The sequence below is a fragment of the Ochotona princeps genome, chromosome 1 (genome assembly GCF_030435755.1).
Source record: "Ochotona princeps isolate mOchPri1 chromosome 1, mOchPri1.hap1, whole genome shotgun sequence".
Lineage (NCBI taxonomy): Eukaryota > Metazoa > Chordata > Mammalia > Lagomorpha > Ochotonidae > Ochotona > Ochotona princeps.
The window spans coordinates 95,274,476-95,295,238 of NC_080832.1; the positions used below are offsets into that span (position 1 = coordinate 95,274,476).

At 39.3% G+C, this 20,763-nt stretch overlaps 1 protein-coding gene across 3 annotated transcripts in view; it reads right to left on the reverse strand.

The window, feature by feature from the left end:
• The window catches only part of FAM83B (family with sequence similarity 83 member B), a 64,340-nt gene extending 44,347 nt beyond the window's left edge, over positions 1 to 19,993 (reverse strand). The window contains exons 1-2 of one of the 3 annotated variants that reach the window (XM_058662021.1): positions 19,762 to 19,993; positions 1,506 to 2,009 (exon numbers count right to left, since the gene is read on the reverse strand). In XM_058662021.1, coding sequence (XP_058518004.1) covers positions 1,506 to 1,949 — 444 coding nt within the window. In that variant the 5' untranslated portion in view covers positions 1,950 to 2,009; positions 19,762 to 19,993. Of the gene's footprint in view, positions 1 to 1,505; positions 2,010 to 4,129; positions 4,248 to 19,677 lie in introns of those variants that run through there. The other 2 variants (XM_058662011.1, XM_058662032.1) reach the window with 2 other exon arrangements.
• Between the last annotated feature and the right edge of the window lie 770 nt (positions 19,994 to 20,763).

The following is a 20,763-nucleotide window of genomic DNA, read 5'->3' on the forward strand; positions in this document are numbered from 1 at the left end:
GTGAGGGGCAACAAGGAATGTGGAAGTTCCATACAAAAAATTAACCTACTGTACCCCTGTACCCATTTAAAAAAAAAGCTGAAAAAAAGTAATACTTTAACATCTTGTTAAAGGAATTATGGGTAAAATACCAGGTCATTTTAGTTAAAAAATTTTGGAGGGGGAAGCCCTTTTAATTTTACAACACTTACATTTAACACTAGCCTCAGAGTGCTGCTTCTCCCTTAACACATTGTTAGGGTTTTAGGGGCCTGTCTTGCAAATGACCAGGTTACTATAAAAGCCCAGGGTCCATATTTGTGTACTTCATAAAAGCATACTTTCTAAAGCATTTGTGCACCTTATTGACACAGAGACTAGCCATGTCACTTAGGTGGGCATCTGAAGACCTTTTCTTTTTCTTTTTCTTTTTTTTTTTTAAAGGCAGAGTTCCAGAAAGCAGCATAGACACAGAGTGAGCCAACTGTTGGTTCACTCCAGACATGGCCACAATGGCTGGATCTGAGCTAATCCAAATCCAGAAGCCTTCTCTGAGTTTCCCATGTAAGTGCGGGATCACAAAGACTTGGGCCTTTCTCAGTTGCTTTCCCAGGACATTAACAGGGAGCTAGAACGAACTGATGCCGCAAGAAAAGAACTGGCACCTGAATGGCATGCTTGGTGCTGCAGACAGAAGCTTAGGTCCCTGAAGGACCTTTTACAAGCTGTTTAGACGCCCTAAATTTGTATGTCAGATGTCTCTGAAACTAAAAGACTATTGATAGTTAGAAATTACATATTTTAAAATTCTAACTTGATTTATGAAAAATTATTTTTATAGTGTCTACCATAATGCTCAATACATAAGTTTAAAAAAATGCAGTAACTTTACTGAGTGACTGAACACATTTCTACAATTTTGCCTAAATCTAAAACAGGATTTGTGAGGTTTGTACAGCAATATCAATAGCTGAAACAGAGTACTAAGGCCCAATGCTAAGCACTTGACAATGTAACAAGAATTTCACTTTACCATGTTAATCTTTTACTGCTTCCGTAATAGGTGAAAGGTAGTTAAGTAAAGGCATTTATTATGCAGCATCAGCATGAACTATCAACAGCAAGAATTAATACTTTGGCCTGCTGGGAAAACAGAAAACATTTACCAGATTCCAGATGATATTCCTATTTCCTTTCAGAGACTGAGCAAAAAAGCAAGTGCTTTACAGTTAGGAAGACATCTAATCATCTAATTTTCAGTTCAGATTTCTTAGTTATTCAGGATAAGTTTCTTTGGTAATAAAGAGAAGAAAATCTCTACTTTTAGGGGGGACCTACTGCCACTCATTCAGATAAATGAAAACAATGGGAATCAATAGCCTTACCACATATCCATAACTATATTCCACTTACATAGGCATGATTGACATGAGAGATTTTCTTATTAAAGTACAAATCTGTTATATTACTCTCTGTACTTGTCTATTTATCTAGAAATTACAATTTAAAAATAGAAATGTCATTACCTTTCTTGCTTCTTTAATCATCTTCCGAATAGTTTCCTTTATTGTAAGCAGGTGTGCTCTTGGAGGATGAAACAGGAGGTCAATATGAGTGACCCCTAGGAGTCCAGGCATCACATATGGCCAGCCTAGCTCAAGGTTCGGAGCTTCCACATCAGATTCAATGGGCCAGTAAGTTCCTGATGATGAGGTATCATCGCAAGAATTATCAGTCCCATGGGCTGTATTCTGTGCAACTTTCTGGACATTTTTCAAAATATAACTGATTTCTTCTTCAGCTAGAAAATCTGAAGCTCGTTCCTTGACAAGAAATTCTTGGTATGCTTCCAAGCCATGCTCAATCAGTGCATCAATGGCTAATCGATACCATTCCTTGTAGTGCGGCTCAATATAGTTGTCAGACTTACAGTCATCATTCAAGGAGGAAAGCATTGATGAGGTCTCCATGCTTGCCAGCAGTTGACAACGACACTTTCAAATGTCCATTCAAGTAGTCGTGAGAGGTAGCTGGATGTTTAAAGGAAAGAAATCAAGAAGAGTTATAATTCTTTAATGAAACATTTTATCACACACGTCAACTATTTTATTTATTCATTTCTATCACTAGAAGCCCAAAGTGATACTGATAGCACCATATCCCACACATCTAGTACAAATAAGCTAATTAGATTTCCTTTACCGAATGCTGTTCGAATTTCCTTTGTCAAGGTACCTCTGCATCCAGTTTCACACATGAAACTATATAGAGCTTCTTTGACTTCCAGAGTTTCTTAACTTTAATCTGGGACTAGGTATACTGGTATCCATCTCTATAAATCTTTCGAGTTTTGGTTTTTAAATAGAATTCGAATACAAACAATGGCTGGTCAGCCGTTAATACAAGTATCTATTATGTGTTAGGCATATGATAATATGCTGGATGAAATGTAATTGGTACAAAACTATAGACTTATAGAAATTCACACACAAAACTGTTGGCTACCACTTTGAATTAAACCATATATTGCGAAAGGCCAAAATGAGTATGATGTGTTGATACTCATTAGTTACTGTGTGTTTCCAATGCTTAAGAACAAAAGCCAAGCAGAGATCATTGGGGAATAATTCAGTATAGATAAACCCTGTGCTGAAGGTAGGCTCCAGCTGAACTGAACCTGGAGCTATGAGTAAGAATCTACAAAGATGGCAAGAAGAAATGTGTTCAATTCACACAAGGGGAAAAGGGCACAGAATAGAAATAAACAGGATATATTCATGAATCAGAAAAAAAATATAACTAGGTATGCTGAAAAACATGTTCTTTTGTGATGAGTGGGAAATAGCTGAATAGACAAATGGATCCAAGTACGAAGGGACCAGGAGATTTTTGTAATCTAACACAACTTGTGTTTAACACAATCAGTCTGGCAGTAGCATGGGAACGGAGGACAGACAAGTAGCTTAGGGGAGAGTTGTTCAGTGTTCAAAAACCAAGCGAAGAAGGTGGTAAGAATATTAAAGGGACAGTTCAAAGAAACAACCTCTGAGATTTGGTGAATGTGCAGAAGATGAAGACATTTAAGCCATCAGATGGAAATCTACCTGTCCAAATTCCACTGCATCCTACACAACGACCACCAAACGTTACTCATTCAGTCATTTACTCTTTCCTACACTGCGGGAGACACTGGGCTGGAATCCATCGAATCAGTTAAGAGATTTTCCAGGCTTTTGAAGTCCTGATCTCCACTGTGTAGATTCACACAAAGTGCAACTCTATGAAGCGCTCCAAGCACCAGAAAGGTAACTTGCCAAAAGCATTGTTTCCCATGATATTACCATGGATTAAACTTTTCCACTTAAGTCATATTTTTCAGTCACAGACCTTCTACATTTCAAAGATGATTTGGGAGAAAAACCCTGAAAGACACTAATATTTATTAATAGCTGAGCTCAGAATATGCCACAAGAGTCAATAGTTAACAATACACCATGGTCATGAAGGGACAGACAACACAGTCTCACACTTTACTAAGGAATAAGATCCGGAGAGATCCAGGATCCCCTAACACGAAACTGTGGAGCATAGAAGACAAAGGGCAGCTCATTTTAGTCCAGTTCCAACTCTGGGCTCAGAATTTTTACAGAGGAAGTCTAACATAGGGAAAGCCTAAAGATCAAACATGACATGACCAAAAGCAGGGCATAGTTGTTTTTTTTTTTTTTTTTTCTGCTGCCTGGAGATCCCATACCTTCAGTCATTTCTTATCCCTACCCCTTCTCATTCTTTCTCAGATATGTGCTACCTCTGCATGCAATCCTTTTTGCTTTCTTCTATTTTGCTGGGAGCCAACACAGCCCAAAGTCACCACTGGCAGCAGAGCAGATGCTTGAAGCATGTGCTCGGACCTCCAGTACTCTAAGGTAAGTCATTCTCTTCAAATTACATAACTTAAAGCATAGCAGTAGAAAGTGGATGAATGGCATCCAAGTGTAAGGGATGAAAATACTACTATTTATTCTTTTTTCAACATTCATCAAAAAATCTTTTGTAAGTAACATCTCATTTTTTAAACAATTTATTTAAATTTGTTGTAAATACAGATATATAGAGAAGAGGAGAGACAGAAGGAAGATCTCCCGTCCACTGATTCACTTCCCAAGCAGCCCCAATGGTCGAAGCTGTGCAGGTCTGAAGGCAGTAGCCAGGATCCTCTTCCAGGTCTCTCACATGGGTGCAGGGTCCCAAGGCTTTGGACCATTATCGACTGCTTTCTCAAACCATAAGCAGGGAGTTGGATGGGAAGTGGAGCTTCCGGGATCAGAACTGGCACCCATATGGGATCCTGGTGCCAGCAAGGGGAGGACTTTAGCTACTAGGCTACCAGATAGGCCCAAATAACCTCTCTTTTCTTAAAAAGAAACAAAGTGAGTATTCAGTTGAATCATTCAACTTGTTGAAATATAGATTCCTAATGTTAGGAGAGGTGTTGTTTAGAGTTAATAATTCTAGCCCACAAAGGGAAAAGTCAGTTGTTACACAAGATACCATATTTATTATTCATAATTGTTAAAATAGCTATTTTTTAAATTTTATGTTCTAATTGTTAGGACATGTAATGTCGAATGACTCTTACCCATTGGAAGTTACAATCGCAATGCTTTAAAATATTATTTTTGAGGATTATGTGTATTCAGCCAATTTAAAGCAATTTATTTTTTAAATGTATCTATTTGAAAGAAGTACAGCTAGGACTGCAAGTATTTCAATATGGCATGTAGGTGCCCAACCAGCATCTTAACCCTGTGCCAAATTCCACCCCTGAAAACAAAGCAAATGAAGATGCTAGATGAAAACTAACTATAGAAGAAAAAATGTTGCAAATGAGAAAAAAGTGAAATATCTGATATAAAACCTTCAAAAATCAATACTACCTGCCATACAGAAAAATATATGGTGGAAAAGTACAACATCTATAAGCAGTAAGATATTATTTAAAGTGTTAGAACAAGAAATCCATTTTATATTGTCTTGTAGGAAAAGTTATGTTCCAGCTACCAATTACAGATATAATTCATTTATCATACAATTTATAAATGAATATCTGTGAGAAAAATATCTATGAATTTTAACAGAGACAACAAAGTGAGGTCAATTGTACAGCTGGATACAGCAATCAAAGTGTACCTGCATTGAGTTCAAAACTTATATTGCACTTGGAAGAGACTCACTGAAAATCTGAAAGGTTTGAAAGAGGAAAAAATATTTAGGTATACCTTTCAACAAACAGCACCATGATGTTACTTTAGTAAGAGCTATAAAAAAAAAAACTTTTGGGAAGCATGTATTCTTTTAATACTCACAAATACAGTTAAACAAAACAACAAAAATCTCACTATAATGTAAAAGTTCAGCAGACCATGGGGCTTACCTACTAGTTAAGTTACTCATCCCAAAAAAATTTACAAACTTCATTTGATATTGAATCTTTAGGGTCATTAGTGGTTGGTTGAAATTACAAATTTAACTTGTATGAACAAAAAGTATATACAATTCAATTCATGGACTACTTCGGAAAACAGTCGTGTAATTTCACTTATAAAACTAAACATAACTAACTCATGATACAGCAACTGAAGACATAGGGCTTGTCACAGAAAACACACAAGAAAACATGTATCTGAATGTTCACAGCAACTTTATTCATAACAATCCCAAACTGGAAATCACCGAAACGCCCTAAGGAAGCGAACAGCAAACTGTGCTTGCCTATACAGTAGACACTACTCAGTGTGTTACTCAGTGTGTACTGACAGATACATGATATTGCCAACAACCAGGTTCAACCTCCAGACAAATATGCTGCATGAGGACACAGGAACCCTCAAAGCTTACATGGTGTGTGTTCAATCTTGAAATTATAGAATTATAAAAATGAGGATGGGAGCACGGTTAGCAGAAAAGAGAAAAGCACATAGAAGCAAGGCGTGAGGCAAAGGTAGACGTGGCTACAAAAGAACAACAACGTCTTCTATGGTGATGAAAATATTCCATATGACAATATGCTGATTTGGATATAGTATTATAGTTTTACAAGATGGTAATGCTGGGAAAATCTGGGTAACCAATGAAAGGAGTTTTTCTGTTTGGCTTCATTCACCTCTGTGAATCTACAATTATCACAAAATACAAACACTAATTAAAAGTCACACTAATAAGCAAATTCATGAGCCCTGGATAAAAAATAAGCGACAACAGTCTTTACATAATTGCACTATACTAAGGAATGAATGGGGACTATACTTCAGATGCTTAGCTGTTAACATTACCTTTACTATGACCATTGTACGTTTTCACAATCTGTTACAGTGTAAATACAGAAATAAGCTTGGATGTAACAATCCATTTATGATTCACAAAGCAAGTGTTTTTTTTTTTTCGTACCATCAGCAAGATAATACAATTTGGAGGTACTAAATTTAATCGCCTGTGATATGAAACAAAACACTAAACCTCGTCACAATTGCTTACTGGTTCTGGTCTGAACAAACTCTTTGTAAAGATTTCTGAAATGATGTTGTTGGGAATATCTTTCCAAGAGAAATTACAACTTTCATAAATCACAGAAAGAATCCGCAGCTATAATTACCTAATATGTGAGTAGGTAACCCAAAATTCAGCCAATAAAAGGAAAAAGGACGAAAGGTGTTAATAATGCTATGGTTCCCCTGTGAACCCCTCTCTGAGGCTGCTTCTCTTTAACCACGGAATACACAAACTCAGTTTTACCCTCTTCAGAACGAAGCTCTAACGTTCATTATCATGAAAGCGACAGGATCGTGGTAGATGTGATCAAATTAAAATGGCAGGAGGTAGGTCCTATCCAACATAGCTACCTTTATAACAAAAGAGGAGACACAGAGACACCCATGAGCACTCTAAGTAATTAGAGAGGCAGAGAGTGGAATGCTAAAGTCTTCCAGCAACACCAAAGTGTAACAAAAGGACCAGGAGCAGATTTCCCCCTAGGGCATAACATAGATGGATCTGCTGTTGAACTGATTCCAAACTTCCAGCCTCATATTGTGAGCAAATAAATTTTAAAATGCAAACTCTGTAGTATTTTGTCACAGTAGCAGTGCAAAGCTATTACAAGTAATATAAAAATTATCAATATTTTAAGCTCAAGAATTTTAAATATAAGAGCTAAATATATAAAAATCTATTATGTAGAAAATATTTCATATGTTTTTCCATTTCACACATGATATTATGATTCCTTGAAATGACTTCAATGTATATTTTGCAATCATTTAAACATTGGCACAAAATGTGGAAACCAGTTCTTTTCTTAAATTGCATGGGTTTCAAAATTCCCATCCATACAATGTGAGAAAATGTTTCAGAAATGTTTCAAAATGTCTCTCTGAAAAAATCACAATCTATGACCTAAACAGTTGAAATATCACAGGTACCTCCTCCCTATAAAATTTTTAAATGCTAATATTATTTCTCTTCCAATTTGATTACAAAAAATTAAGAGGACAATTAACAAAGGCACTATTAAATTAAAAATTAACTATGATACTCATACTGTCAAGTCCAGTTTGATAGTTAACTAATTACAACATTCAAAGCTGGCTTCATAATAACACAACATAATGACTCAAAACCAGAAATTACAGTCACTTACATAGTATGATTTCTAGTAGGCCAAGTAACACATGAACAAATGGTCACAGGGTGCTGGGTATAAACAATTCCATATGTAGATTGCCAGTAGAATCACTCATGTTGTCAAACTCATGAAAGGGATAAATCTGAATCTCCCATTCATTTTGTAAATCTCAAAAGGAAATGCCATTTGCTCTGTACCTAATAATTCCTTAGTTTTCTTAATTTATGCAAAATGGAAGATGGGGAATCTGATACTATTTTCACATCAGTATAACTCCAAGGATTGTTGAAATTGATGGTTATTCAATTTATGTCAGCCCCATATCAGAAAAGCCTTCCAATATGTTAATGATGTGAAAAAACATTGATTCACTGTAATTGGCTAGCATTTACTGAGAAATTCCTATATAAGAAATTTATGAGGAAACAAATCACTTACTAAGAGAGCAACTAATGAATGGTCAGATTCTAGAGAATGACCCTAACCATGGTTTAAATTTTAAGTGAAATCTAGGAAAGTGACTCTCCTGTCAGCACCTGACCAATCCTGAGTTGCTTTCCGGCACTAGAGTAGCATCCATGAAGCTCCAGTGCGTGCATCGGGCTGTCCTGATGGGATTGTGCTTTTCCTAGTTTTATCCTGATCGTTACATACAATGGGCATTTAAAAAAGAACTAGAAACATTGACACAATCTATATAACTGAACCTATTCATAAATGTTAGGTGCCAGAATAAGCACTCAAAATGATGTGAAAGTGCTGAAATAATAAACCACATGAGCAATATTAAGTTCAAGTTCAATGAATTTGTAGTTTGAATTTATATCAAAATTTAAAAGTACAGAATTGAGCAGAATTTTAGGACCAGTATAGGATAAGCTGTTGAATAATCAAAATATTTAATGCAGAAGGAAGATACAGAGGGGTCTTCAATTCAGGACATTGAATCACCGTATAGACCAAATGTCGAATCCCAGCTTGATTCTGTGGTATAGTTGATTAAATGGTTCAGATTTTGACTTTGATGCTACCACTTATTGGTTCTAAGTTCTCAGTCACATTATGAAACGGCTCTAAAATCATTGCTTATCACTGGAAAATGAATGAAATAACAGCACCAACCTCAAAATGTTCCTCCAGGAACAAGTAAGATGAAAGCTGTCAATCCTGTATTTGCAGTAAAAATTGTTAGAAAAATATTTAGTAACCTGGGATGGATGCTTATTTTAACAATACAATTTTTAAATCCATGGGACCTTGGCTGCACATGCCAGATGCCTAAGAATTTCCCGGCCCCAAGCTTTGGATCAGCTCATCTCTGGCTACTGCAGTCATTTGGGGAGTGAACAGTTGTTAGAAGAGCTCTTTCTCTCCCTCTTTCTCACCCTGTTTCTCCATTTTGTTTTCTGCAAAATTTACCTTTGAAATAAAAATAAATATATCTTTTAAAATGAAATAAACAGTTTTGCAAAGCCTACTCTGAGTACAAAATCAAGCAGAGAACACAATTCTAGGGTAATAACACTTATGAAAGATCTGTGATGTTTATAAGCGTTGCTTGTTCGTTGGGAGGTTTTGTGAAGTGCACTTGTGTCACAAGAAACCGCCTACTGTCACTTCCTCTGAGGCACACTTCAACTTACGTCTTCATCTGTTTGCATTTAATAATAAAAAACTAATTAATGAAATAACATATTAGGTTTCACAAAGGAACAAAATTATACTGATCCATTTAGATCCCTTGATTTATAGACGAGGAAGTGGATGCCCAGAGAAACAGGGGTTAAAAAAGTACATAGTGACACACCCTCAGTAAGAACTCAGGCTTGTTTATGTCACATAGTGTTGCTCCCTCAAATCTAGCTTCCAAGGCTGGGCAGTCCCTGCACTGTTCTCTGTTTATCAGTTCGCCCCGATGAAGCCCCAAAGTTGCTTTGTGGCTCGGTTAGACCATCTCCCACTGTTGTCCTTCTCTGACCCATTTTGGGAGCCCAGAATGATCACGCTACCTGTAGAGGCTATAGCCTCCTATCACTTAGATCTCACCCAAATCTCAGAGCCCTTCACTTCTGAATCGTGACTGTTTTATCTGGGAATTATATCTTTCTCCAACATTTTACAAAATCACAAAATATTCAGAGCTCAAAGAGATCCAAGATATCACACTGCAGACTGGTCACTCATTTTATAGGTAATAGATATCTTGATAAGGCCATTTTCGCACTGGGACACTTTCAAACAAATCAAAGAAGTTAATATTAAACTCTCATCTTAAGGAAACTTTTCCCAATAATGCAGATCATCACGATATTTTCTCAAACTGCTGGAATATGTTAAGAACAAGAACAATGAACTGGTTCAGGAAGGTCTACAGTGAACAGGCAGAAAACATGTTCAGAACAGTTCTATTTCCTGGGACAATTTTAAAGTAGATCTATAGTTGATGGTTTTATCTTTTAGGTATATGAGTCATCTGGAAACAGTTTATGTCTATGAGATGAGGTAGGACTTGAGTATGTTTCATATACATGGATATCTATTCCTTCATATACTGCTTGCATATCTTTGTTGAAAATTACATCCCCTCATAATTGAGGGTCTATTTTTTAGTCCTTTCCTTTGTCTTACAGACCTCTACTTCTACCGATATAATGAATACTATACAATCTCTGTTACCTTAGCTTAACAGTTCATTGGTCTTGTATGTGTTCTCTACTTCATCCTTCTGTTCAGACATTGCTTAAGATATTCTAGGTTCTTCTCATTTCCACCAACATTTACAACACAGCTTCACAATGTGTTCTGATCAGGGTTAGAACTCAGAAACAAACAGAAAAAGGGCATAGGACACAGGATGTTGCATGGTAGGGAGATACTTGTAGAGAGGAACCATAAGGAAAAAAATAATAAAGTAACTACACACACTTAACTCTGGCTGAGTAACTAGCTCACCAATACACAGTGTCATCCCTACCTTTCAAGAAGCACTGCTACAGCCACGGTAAAGAGCTCCACAGCACTCCCCTACACACGTCATCACTTCACAAGCATCGCCGCAGTGCAGTTCTTCTCTGCTGTCTTCACTGGACTATTAGCTCTGTGAGGAAAGAGTGAATCTAATTAACGCCACCCTTCATTATCAATATATAACTCATTAAGAAATAATACACTGCTCCACTAACTCCAGGTAGGAGAACAAGAACTGCTTCAGCATGATACAAGAGGAAATAGTAAAATATTGAATTAACAAGCCTAATGATGGAGAGTGTTGTAAAACTCAAGCATATTTTTGAAACTGTATTTTTTTTATTTATTTGAAAGGTTCACTCAGCAGCAGATGCCCGCAAGGCCCAGGGCCAGCCCAAGCCCTAGCTAAGAGCCCGGAACTCAGTCTTGAGCCATTATCTTTGAGCTTCTGGGGAATACTTCAGCAGAAATCATGAATAAGAAGCAGAGCCCAGGCAGGCATATGGGATGCAGGCATTGCGAGCAGGGTCTTAGCCAATGTGTCAGCTGCCTCTCACATATGTGCCTTTGGATGTTATGGTAGGGGATTTGGAAGGGTAATATAAAGCATCAATCATTTCTAAATAACTTCTGAGATAATAATTAGATTATTGGTTATTCTCAAAGTAATTAGATAAATTAATAGATTTACATCCAAACATAAGTATTAATTTCAAATAAGAACCTACTAAGAAGAATAGCAATGGTGTCAAGCATCTTGGGAATGTTCCTAAAGTTTGTATTTTCCATCACTTAATCATGTTAAAGTCATTTTGCCGTTTTTTGCTGTGCATTTATTTAATCACAATAAAAGTTTTAAGTTTTGGTTTTTTTGAGACAGAATAATACAAATCAGCTGTAAGGTATGACCATCTTTCTAATGTATCTGATATCACATATATCTATTAATAATTCTAGAATTTATTTCCGTGAGAAGAAACGATTAATTGGATGTTTAAACGAATCATGACTATAGGAGGCTCGGTAGTTCATTAAGGTAAATAGGAGTTAATTCTTTATTCCAGAGAAGCCCCTGGAAAGTGGAAGAGCCTACATTTTAGTATTTAATACAACAAAGCAATGTGATACTTAGGTATACGCAACAAACGTACAGATACAAACCGTGATTTTGATATTAAAAAGATAAACATGTGTCCATGGGTGAACAAAACTGGCCACATGAGACTTTTTTATCCTTGAAAACACTACACAGAAGAAGGAATTATTTTCAAATAGTATCTACTGTTAGTGTTAATGGTATATGAAAATTATTGCTGAGCTATCCTGAATGCTTGGTTCTAGAGACAGCTAAGCGCTGACCTTAAATGTCATCAACCCTGATGTCAAGGCTTAGATTCGGGTGCTCTGGTTATCTGTCTTCAATCTTCCATCTCTTTGCTCCACCCAGGATAAGGTCCAACCTTAGCTCAGGATGACTCCTACATCTTCACACTTGGCTGTTCCCAGAGCTTTGGACTCACCATATCCAGCCAAGATGTGACATCTCTGTGTTTCCTCCTTTACATCTAACAACCTGAACTAACCTGCACCCTAATGTTTCTTTACACATTATCTCATCTGCCTTGAATGCTCTTTTCACTTCTATCTTACTTATATGTCACCTCTTTAAAGAGATTTTCCTGACCATCCATTTAAAATAGAACACCTGTCTGTCATGGTTCGACCCCTAATCACATCTTATTTATCCTACAGCACTTACAAGTCAAAATAATTAAGGCATTTATTTGTTTACTTGCTATGCCTGCATCTCTCTCCCTTAAACAAAACTACTTGAAGGTCACTGAAGGGATATATGCTATTTTTTTTGTAGCTTGCCATGCAATTATTCCAAATTTTTAGTAACTTTGCTATCTCAGAAAACAATAAAGTTTATCCTATCGCATTGCAAGGGTTTTCAATTCCTTCCCCACTGTGTAATATTAAAAGAAAAGAAAAAATAACCTGTAATCTACTATTTGCTCTTCAATTGTCTGGCTTGCTTCTCCTCCCCATCTCTAAACACCCACTCACAATTCCCTGAGTACAAGTAAAAATCGGAATCTTTCAAAATCAGTTTTGGATTGTAAGGTATTATCACAAAGATATGCCTAGACAAAACGTTGAGGCAAACAAAAACCCTATGGAGTGAAACGGTGAGTGTATGTCTTGCACACTCTATTATACATTACGATCCTACTGCAGCCAATAAAAAGCTATTGTTGGTACATGTTGACATTTACAGGGTGGATGTCATGGGGAAACAATAAATATACATGCCAGAATGGGCATTTGCCACAATAGTTAAGATGCTGCTTGAGTCACCAGGTATCCCGCAACAGTGTGCCTGTTTTTTTTTCTTAACTCTGCTTCCCATTCCAGCTACCTGGTACTGATTACCCCAGAAGGCAACAGATAATGACTCAACCCTGAGTCTCTGCCACCTAGGTGGGAGACCTAGATTGAGTTAAGGGCTGTTGGTTCCAGAGAGGCTCAGTCCATGATGCTCTGAACATTTTGGCAGAGTAAATCAGTGGAAGGAATAGCTCTATCCATGTCTGTCTCTCTCTGCCTTTCAAATATATAAGCAATTACTTTCAAACTGAACATATGCCTTAATGGACTACTAAAATGGTTTCCCAATTATAGTTAAAAAGAGCTGTATGTCACATCAATAAAAAGGTGAAAGACTACATACAAAGCATCTTTTTAAAAAGTTGGGAACAACTACCAAAAGTTAAAGCATTGAACAGGTATTTGTCCTAGCAGTTAAGACATCTATGTCCCATATCAGAGAATTCAATTTTAATCAAGCCTGACCAGACAGCTACTGAACAGTGGAATGATGTTTTTCATTGTCCCCCTGAAACTCACAATAAAATCTCACCAGAAAATGAATCCACCCTTCTTTTTCTAAATAACCTTCTTCACTGGTTCCTCTTGCTTGTTTCAACAGCACTTACACATATGGAAGCTATCAAAGAAGAGATAAATAAGAAACACATCTATGAAATGTGTAAAATGCAACTGGAGTTCTATAAGCAGATCTCCAGTTCTTGCGAAACTGAGGTTGAACAGTAACCCAGGTCCTGTGTTATCTTTCTTCATAATGGTGCTCAGCCCTTGACATAAGGGGGAGCCTGAGCCACTGTAATATTGAGATAAAGCTATGTTTACAGAACACTGTCACAGTTGCCTAAACCACACCTGAACCAGGAAATGCACCTGCCAGTTCCTTTGCTTTACTTTCAATTGTCCTCAAGGGCCATGCCAGTGTAGTAGTGAGGGGCATGATCACAGAGTGCTGTGAAGATCACCGTGTCCCCTCCATGCAAGCTAGATATGTGTGTGTGCACATGTATGTGTGTGTGTACTTACACAAATGCAGGTGTGCGAATCTTGCTTTTCCCAGTCCTTTGTAGCTTGAAGTTCTACCTGACTTATATGGTATGGCTCTTCTATTACTCTATCAATTTATATTTTTCCAAGGACATGTGGCTAGTCCTTAGCAATTCCTATAACATCAGGTATTAAGCTCCTGGTAGAACATCCATGTTGCCATCACGATGTACATTATACAATGCTGCCCTTCCTTTCTTTGCTTCAGTTCTAAAGCATACTCTATACAAATCAAGAAAATTATGCATACAAAATGTATACAAAATAAACTAAATTATTTTGGGGAGAATATCCTCACTTTGTGACGGTATTAGAATCAAAGATCTGGTAATTTTCCTTAACTCAAATAATTGATCATTTCATTAAGTCATTTACCCTCAAACCTACTCAGGATGCTCAAGGATTGTCTCAGCATTCTGGGGAATCATATAGTGCATCCAATACCCCTTGGGAGAGTTTACTCTCTTCTGCTTAAAAATGTCTTATTCTAACTCTTTTACAACATTCATGGTGAAACGGAGTAAACCTATTCTTTAAATAAAATATAAACTGTGTTTGAAGGCCTTCAGGATTCTGAGTCCAAGTTTTGGGCAGGAACCAAAATGAGCAGCTGCTTTTGCAAAGAATATATTTGGAACTAAGTGTACATGAATTGGACTAATAGCACACAAATAAGTACTTTTTCAACAAAGTACTTTGTGTGTTATTTTAATGTGTGTGAATTGATCATTTTTGCCCGACATTAACACAGACCTGGTATATTTATATTATAATTGTAATTTTCACCAGGGTCATTTTTCTATTGAGTTTTTTAAAATTATTATCATGTCAAACTATATGCATCAGTGGTTTCCTGCTCAGTTCTTTTGACCTTTGAATAGCTTGTGCTTTTCTACATCCAATACTGACACTCAAAATAACCTCCCTTTGATAATAACAGTCTTCACCCAAGCATTACCAATATTTCAACTAACTGCACAGTGGGGCTGTCAGAATATCATGCAATGCTACTTCTTGTGTCATTTTGTTGTCTTTTTTGAATGCAATTTGAATATTTTAAAGCCATGAACTTTGAAAATCAAAAAATGAAAAGTCCTGATTTTAGTGATCACATGTTTACCTAATATGTTGACTACAGTTGAAGCACTAATTGAAACCACTGGGCATGACAAAAGAAGTAAACATTGAGTTTTAAACAGTCCATCATTGTACACTTAGTCCATTGTGAAGGAAAAACATGATTTTTAGATATATAAAATGGTAGAAATGTGTCATTAAAAATTGTACTTAGCATTCAAATGAATTGCCAGTTTTATTCATAACCTATTTTATCTATAGGGAACAATATTTACAATGTAATATTTATGTATTTTAAAGATCTATTTGTTTATTTAAAAATCTGAATGACAGAGCAGGAGACACCTAGACAGACAGAGACAGAGAATGGTGTGTTCTGTATGCTGACTCACTCCCCAAATGGCCACAACAGACAAGTCTGGGCCAGACTGAAGCCAGGAGTCTGGAACCCCATCTTTATTTCCCACATGGATGGCAAGGGCGCAAGCACTTGGATCACACTGCACTGCTTTCCCAGTCACATCTGTAGGGCCCTGAATCAGCCAGGATTTGAACCAGAACTCCAAAATGGAACATCTATGTCTGAAGCAGCAGCTGAATCGACTGAGTCACGATGTCAGTACATATTTATTATTTTACTATCAAATAATTTTACTTTTATACATTCTTAAAAACAGGATGTACCAGATTAGAGAACTGTACTAATCAGGAAAACAGATAAGAAAGCTGTAACCAAACACGTGAACAGATGTAGAAATAGACATGGAGTGGGAAATGAAAGAAAAAAAAAAGCATGAAAGGCAGGTTTGAAAAGAAAGGAAGACATCAAAACAGAAGCGAAGAGATAAGATAAAAAGGAGAGGAGAAAAGGAAAGAAAAGAGAATCATGAGGAAGCAGAGGGAGGAAGGGATGAAGGCGAGTAATTTGGAACAAGAAACGAGAAAGGAAGAGAGTGAGGAAAGAACCTGAGGGCAGCACCATCACCGGTAACTAAAAAGAGCTCGGCTGCACTGTGCATTTGTCCAACAAATATCAACAGCTGTATCTATCGGAAGAAAATACTTTCCAATGAGGAAACAGCTGTTGTATAAGTCAGATGAAATGAAGAGTTTGGACATGTGCTATAAGTTTGAGAGCAATCGTTGCTTGTGCGTGCATATGAATGATAACCAAAACAGCCCACGTTGAATGATTCCATGAGGTCGCGGAGGTGGAAGACGCCGCTGTACTGCTTTAAAAACTGCATTTTCTTCCCCATCTCAGTAATGTTTATACAATCAGAGGAGCAACTTGATTTGAAATGGAGAACTTGAACCTTCCGAAATGAAAATCTGACAAAAGACGTGGATATAATGAGCTTCTCAGGGAACTTATCTTTCACAAAGTCAGTGTAAAACCTGAGAGGCCAATAGAATGTAGGTACTTCACCCCAAGTCATAACTAACCCAGATCAGTTCAGGTTCACATTCACAAATGATCAGTGAACACAACAGTATCTGCTGAGACCTTCAGAGAAGGTGAAGGAAATTCTAAATCAATGGCTCTGATTCATTTAGTTTTCAGTATTTATCAACATTAATAGCTTCCTAAACTGTAAGCTTCACTAGAATAAGAAAAAAATATGTTATTTTGCCTTTCCACAGGAGAGGTATACATTGCCTGGTGCACAAACGGTCAATACACGTAAGTTAATAAGTGATGGTGTGAAAGAACACCAAGTGATAGTCATGAGGTATCATCAATTCTATAAGTTTTGTACAAACTCTTTAAAAAGGGTTCCTGACAGTGACATGGTGACCTATATACCAGTATTCAAGAGGCTGACCATTATACTTTACCTCCCCTGAGGATGGGTGAACTACAAATTATTCAACTCTTAACTCAAAAGATAAATGTCCTGTGCCTTTAGGGGACATCAGGCCCCACAAAGCATAAACTGCCTAGTAATCAGATGTTCCCAGAAGAAAAGTTTCCTTGTATCATTCATGATCATGTGATGTAAGTTCTTCCCAACACAGATGTGCCTCATGAATATCACTCCTAGCTGAATCATCTCTCCACCCAGGCTCATCTTCCTCGTAGCAGCACATGCTCACTGAAAACATCGTTTGTTTCCTGAGCCCCGTACCCCTAACTCCCGTGTAAGGTGTGAGCGTACTGATTCAATGCATCCTCTCCCAGCACCACCTCCACTCCAAGAAAAAAAAAAATCTGAATATTTTCAAGCAGACCCTTTCACTGGCGCCAAGTGCTTTCCCCGGCTTCTGTCTCAGCAGCCCAGAGCACTCCACCTGCCTGAGCGTCTCCATCATGTCTCCAGAAGAAGCAAGCTCTTTCTGGAGGCTCCAGTATATTTTCTCAGAGAAACGTTGGTGACCTTCATTCTTCATGGAATTACATGTGATGTATTCAAGATTCCATCCTGGCATTCTAAAAGCAGGACTGTGAATAATGGTCATTCAAAACCGGTTCCCTTGGGGGTGGGGAGATATTCAGATTTTCAGAGGAAAACTTCACCAATAAAATTCTAAAATACACCCTGCTCCCAGACAAGGTATCAAATAAACAAAAGCATATATCAGAATTAACAGCTACCGTGCATTTAACAGATTGCATTGTGAAATACTCCTGGGACAACTCCGCTTTCCAAGTCGCAAAGTGACAGACGTGTAAACTTACCCAACTAGCTAAACAAGGACAACTTGTAATTTTATATATAATTAGTTAAACTAACCAGAGTCTTTTCCAAGGATCTCCTCCAAGCGGAGCTGGGTTTGAGAAGGGCCCATCCTGACTGGAATTAATTTCACCCCAACACTCTTAAACAGACTTAGAAATACACCAGCCTCCCTTCTTAGAAACTTCAGATTGAATAATGTAACTGAGTGAGCAGGAAAAGTAAGCCCTTATGTTAAAAAAGTCAAAAACGTACTCAGTGAATGAGTGCCCTTCATAACCTGTAAAGGGATTGTTGTAGCAGGAGGGAATAGAAAGGAAAGAATAATAAAATTAATTCATCTCAGTCGTTTCATACATTATAAAGTAATAATCTCAAGAGTCTAATCACAGGAGACATCACTGAGTCAGCACCAGAGGTGTGGCTGCGCTCCCTCTACGCAATCCTTTTCAACAACTGTTCAATTGGTGAAGCTTCCCACAATACACCCTGCCCATCTGTGGGCTGGAGCCTGCCAGTTTTCAAGTTGAGATCCACCCAGCCCCTCAGGCAGGCTCTGCAGGGTGCAGTCGCCACCTCCAGTGGGTGTATACGCCATGTGTGCCCTTGCCCTTAAAAGCAAGGGAGTCAAGTCTGCAACGGGCGATGTGGAGACGTCTACCACTCCGGGAAGCAGACGACAGGTCAAGGCAAAACAAAATCCTACACCCTTGCCTTCACTCCGCTTCGCACCGTTCTCATTCTTTAGTTACTTGGACAAACCGAAAAACAAGCTTTCCCTTCCAACTCCGTTTCAACACCATCCCCTGTCCTACTCTCGGTCAGCACTGATTCAGCCTCACTCAGAGATTTCCCTGGGGCTCTTGGACTTGCTGGCTTGAGAAAGGGAAAAGGGAGGTGCCTGCCCGTCAACTGGCAAGACCTTCAGCAGGGAGACTTTGGAAAGCAGCATTAGAATCCAGCCTTAACTGCTGGCCTCTGGCGTGACTGCTTCTGAGTGTCTGGCTGCCGGCTCAGTTCCACTTCCAGGTCCCAGACGTGATCACCTATCGCCCTATCTCCCCAAGAGTAAACAACAGGCTAGGTTCCCACAACCTTCCAGTCTGCTCCTTTCCTTACAAAGATTAGCTGTCTCTCTTCATACTCGGGATTCCAGCCACAAGCACAAGCAAGGCCTCTGGCTCCTTGCCCCACCAGGTGTAGGTAGTAAGTCCCCCAGACAGCCCACACAATAATAGGCCTGGAGCCTCCAGGTTCCTGTCTGGGAGCAGTCCCCCACTCCTCACGCCCTCCTCTTCAGGGAACCACACTCAAAAGTAGTTCTCAAAACACAGCCTGCACCGGAATCACTCTCAGGAGCCCGGAGGACACGCAGCCGCTCAAGACCACCCAAGTCTAGTCACAGCACGCGCTGCTACCCAAGACAGAAACTAGATCCTATTCCACCCACAAATCTGAGGTGGGAAATTTGTTTCCATCTCTGTTCCCGGCTCCACATCCCAGGATCCACGCCCCTCAGCAGTCAAAACGTTTCCACTTTTCTCCCCCCTTTTCCTCTTCACGCCCTCCCACGGGGGCTCTTCGCCGCCGCTCCACGCACACAGTCGCTTCCACGCCCATCTTCCTCCCCACGGGGGCTTCCCGGACCCTCTCCTCCCGCCCGTGCCTGAAACCCGGGGCAGCACTCCAAGGTCCGCGGTGGGCGGCGCCAGTCCTCAGGAATCTGAACCCAGCCCGCCCCAACGTCCCAACTCCCAACTCCAACTTCCAACTCTCAGAACTCCGAGAGAGCCGCCCTGGGCGCCCCCCGCGCACGCTCCCAGCCCCGGGGCCCGCGACCCGCGCCGGAGCCCCACTTACTGCGCCCCAGCCGCGCGCCGAGCCGCACCGCGCCCACGGTTCGCCTCCCAGGAAGCTGCGGGGCGAGGCCGGGGAGGGAGTTACCTGCCCAGCGTCAGGGCCGCGGAGGGAAGCTGACTCCTGCCGGGACCGCGCCTCCCGGGAAACTAGGTGCAGGGACGAGTTGCGGCAGGTCCCAAGTCTTGTCACTCCCGAGCCTTGTACAGCCAGAACGTGCTTCAGAGCCTAAATCAACTCAAAAAGAAAAAAAAAAAAAAAAAAAACCTCTCCCAGCCAAGTATTCAAAAAGCCATTCTTTCCATTCCAACCGCGTGGCGAAGGGGCAATTCCGAGTTCTGGCTCCTGGATTGGGTACTTGCAGGAGGGCGACACTCACCTGGGAGCCCAGGGGAAACGCGGCGCATCAGGCTGGTGGTCCCTGGGGCCGGCCTCCCTGGGCTGAAGAACACAAAGTTAGTACCTCCCTCGGGAGAGGGGCGGATACCTACTGGGGTAGGTCATTCCAACTGCAATCCGCGGTACAAACCCCAGCCCAACAACCTGAACATTCTCAGGCTTGGAAAAGATGGGGTGTGGGAAAATGGAATAAAAAACGGTCTTGTGTTTCGTATGTTTACACGAAAGAAATGTCACCAAAGATTTGGTACCTGGTACTGCCTTGGGATGAAAAGAGCCTCTTTAAATTCTTAACATAGGTGTGGAAAGTGGATCCCTCCAGGAGTTGTGCGGAGCAATGTTGCGAAAGTAGAAATCATTTGGGTTTTATCAGAAAATGCAGCGATAAAAAAATTAGTTTTCCCTTTCCTACATGTGAGTAACTTAACTTGCACATTCACTATCTTCAGGATAAGTCCAGTTTTGAGCAAACTTAAAATGCAGCCTAGTACAAGAAGAATGAAATTAGGAATAATGGGAAAAGCAAAGCTTCAGGCATGATATTTCAATTAGCGCGAAGTGGAACTGACCCTTATAAACGACTTTTATATGGCTACTTAGTCCTGCATAAAACACTTGGGGAAAATGCTAAGCTGTTGGGATTGGAGTTAGGCCCTGATGAATGGGCTGATTTAAACCTGAGTGCAGACT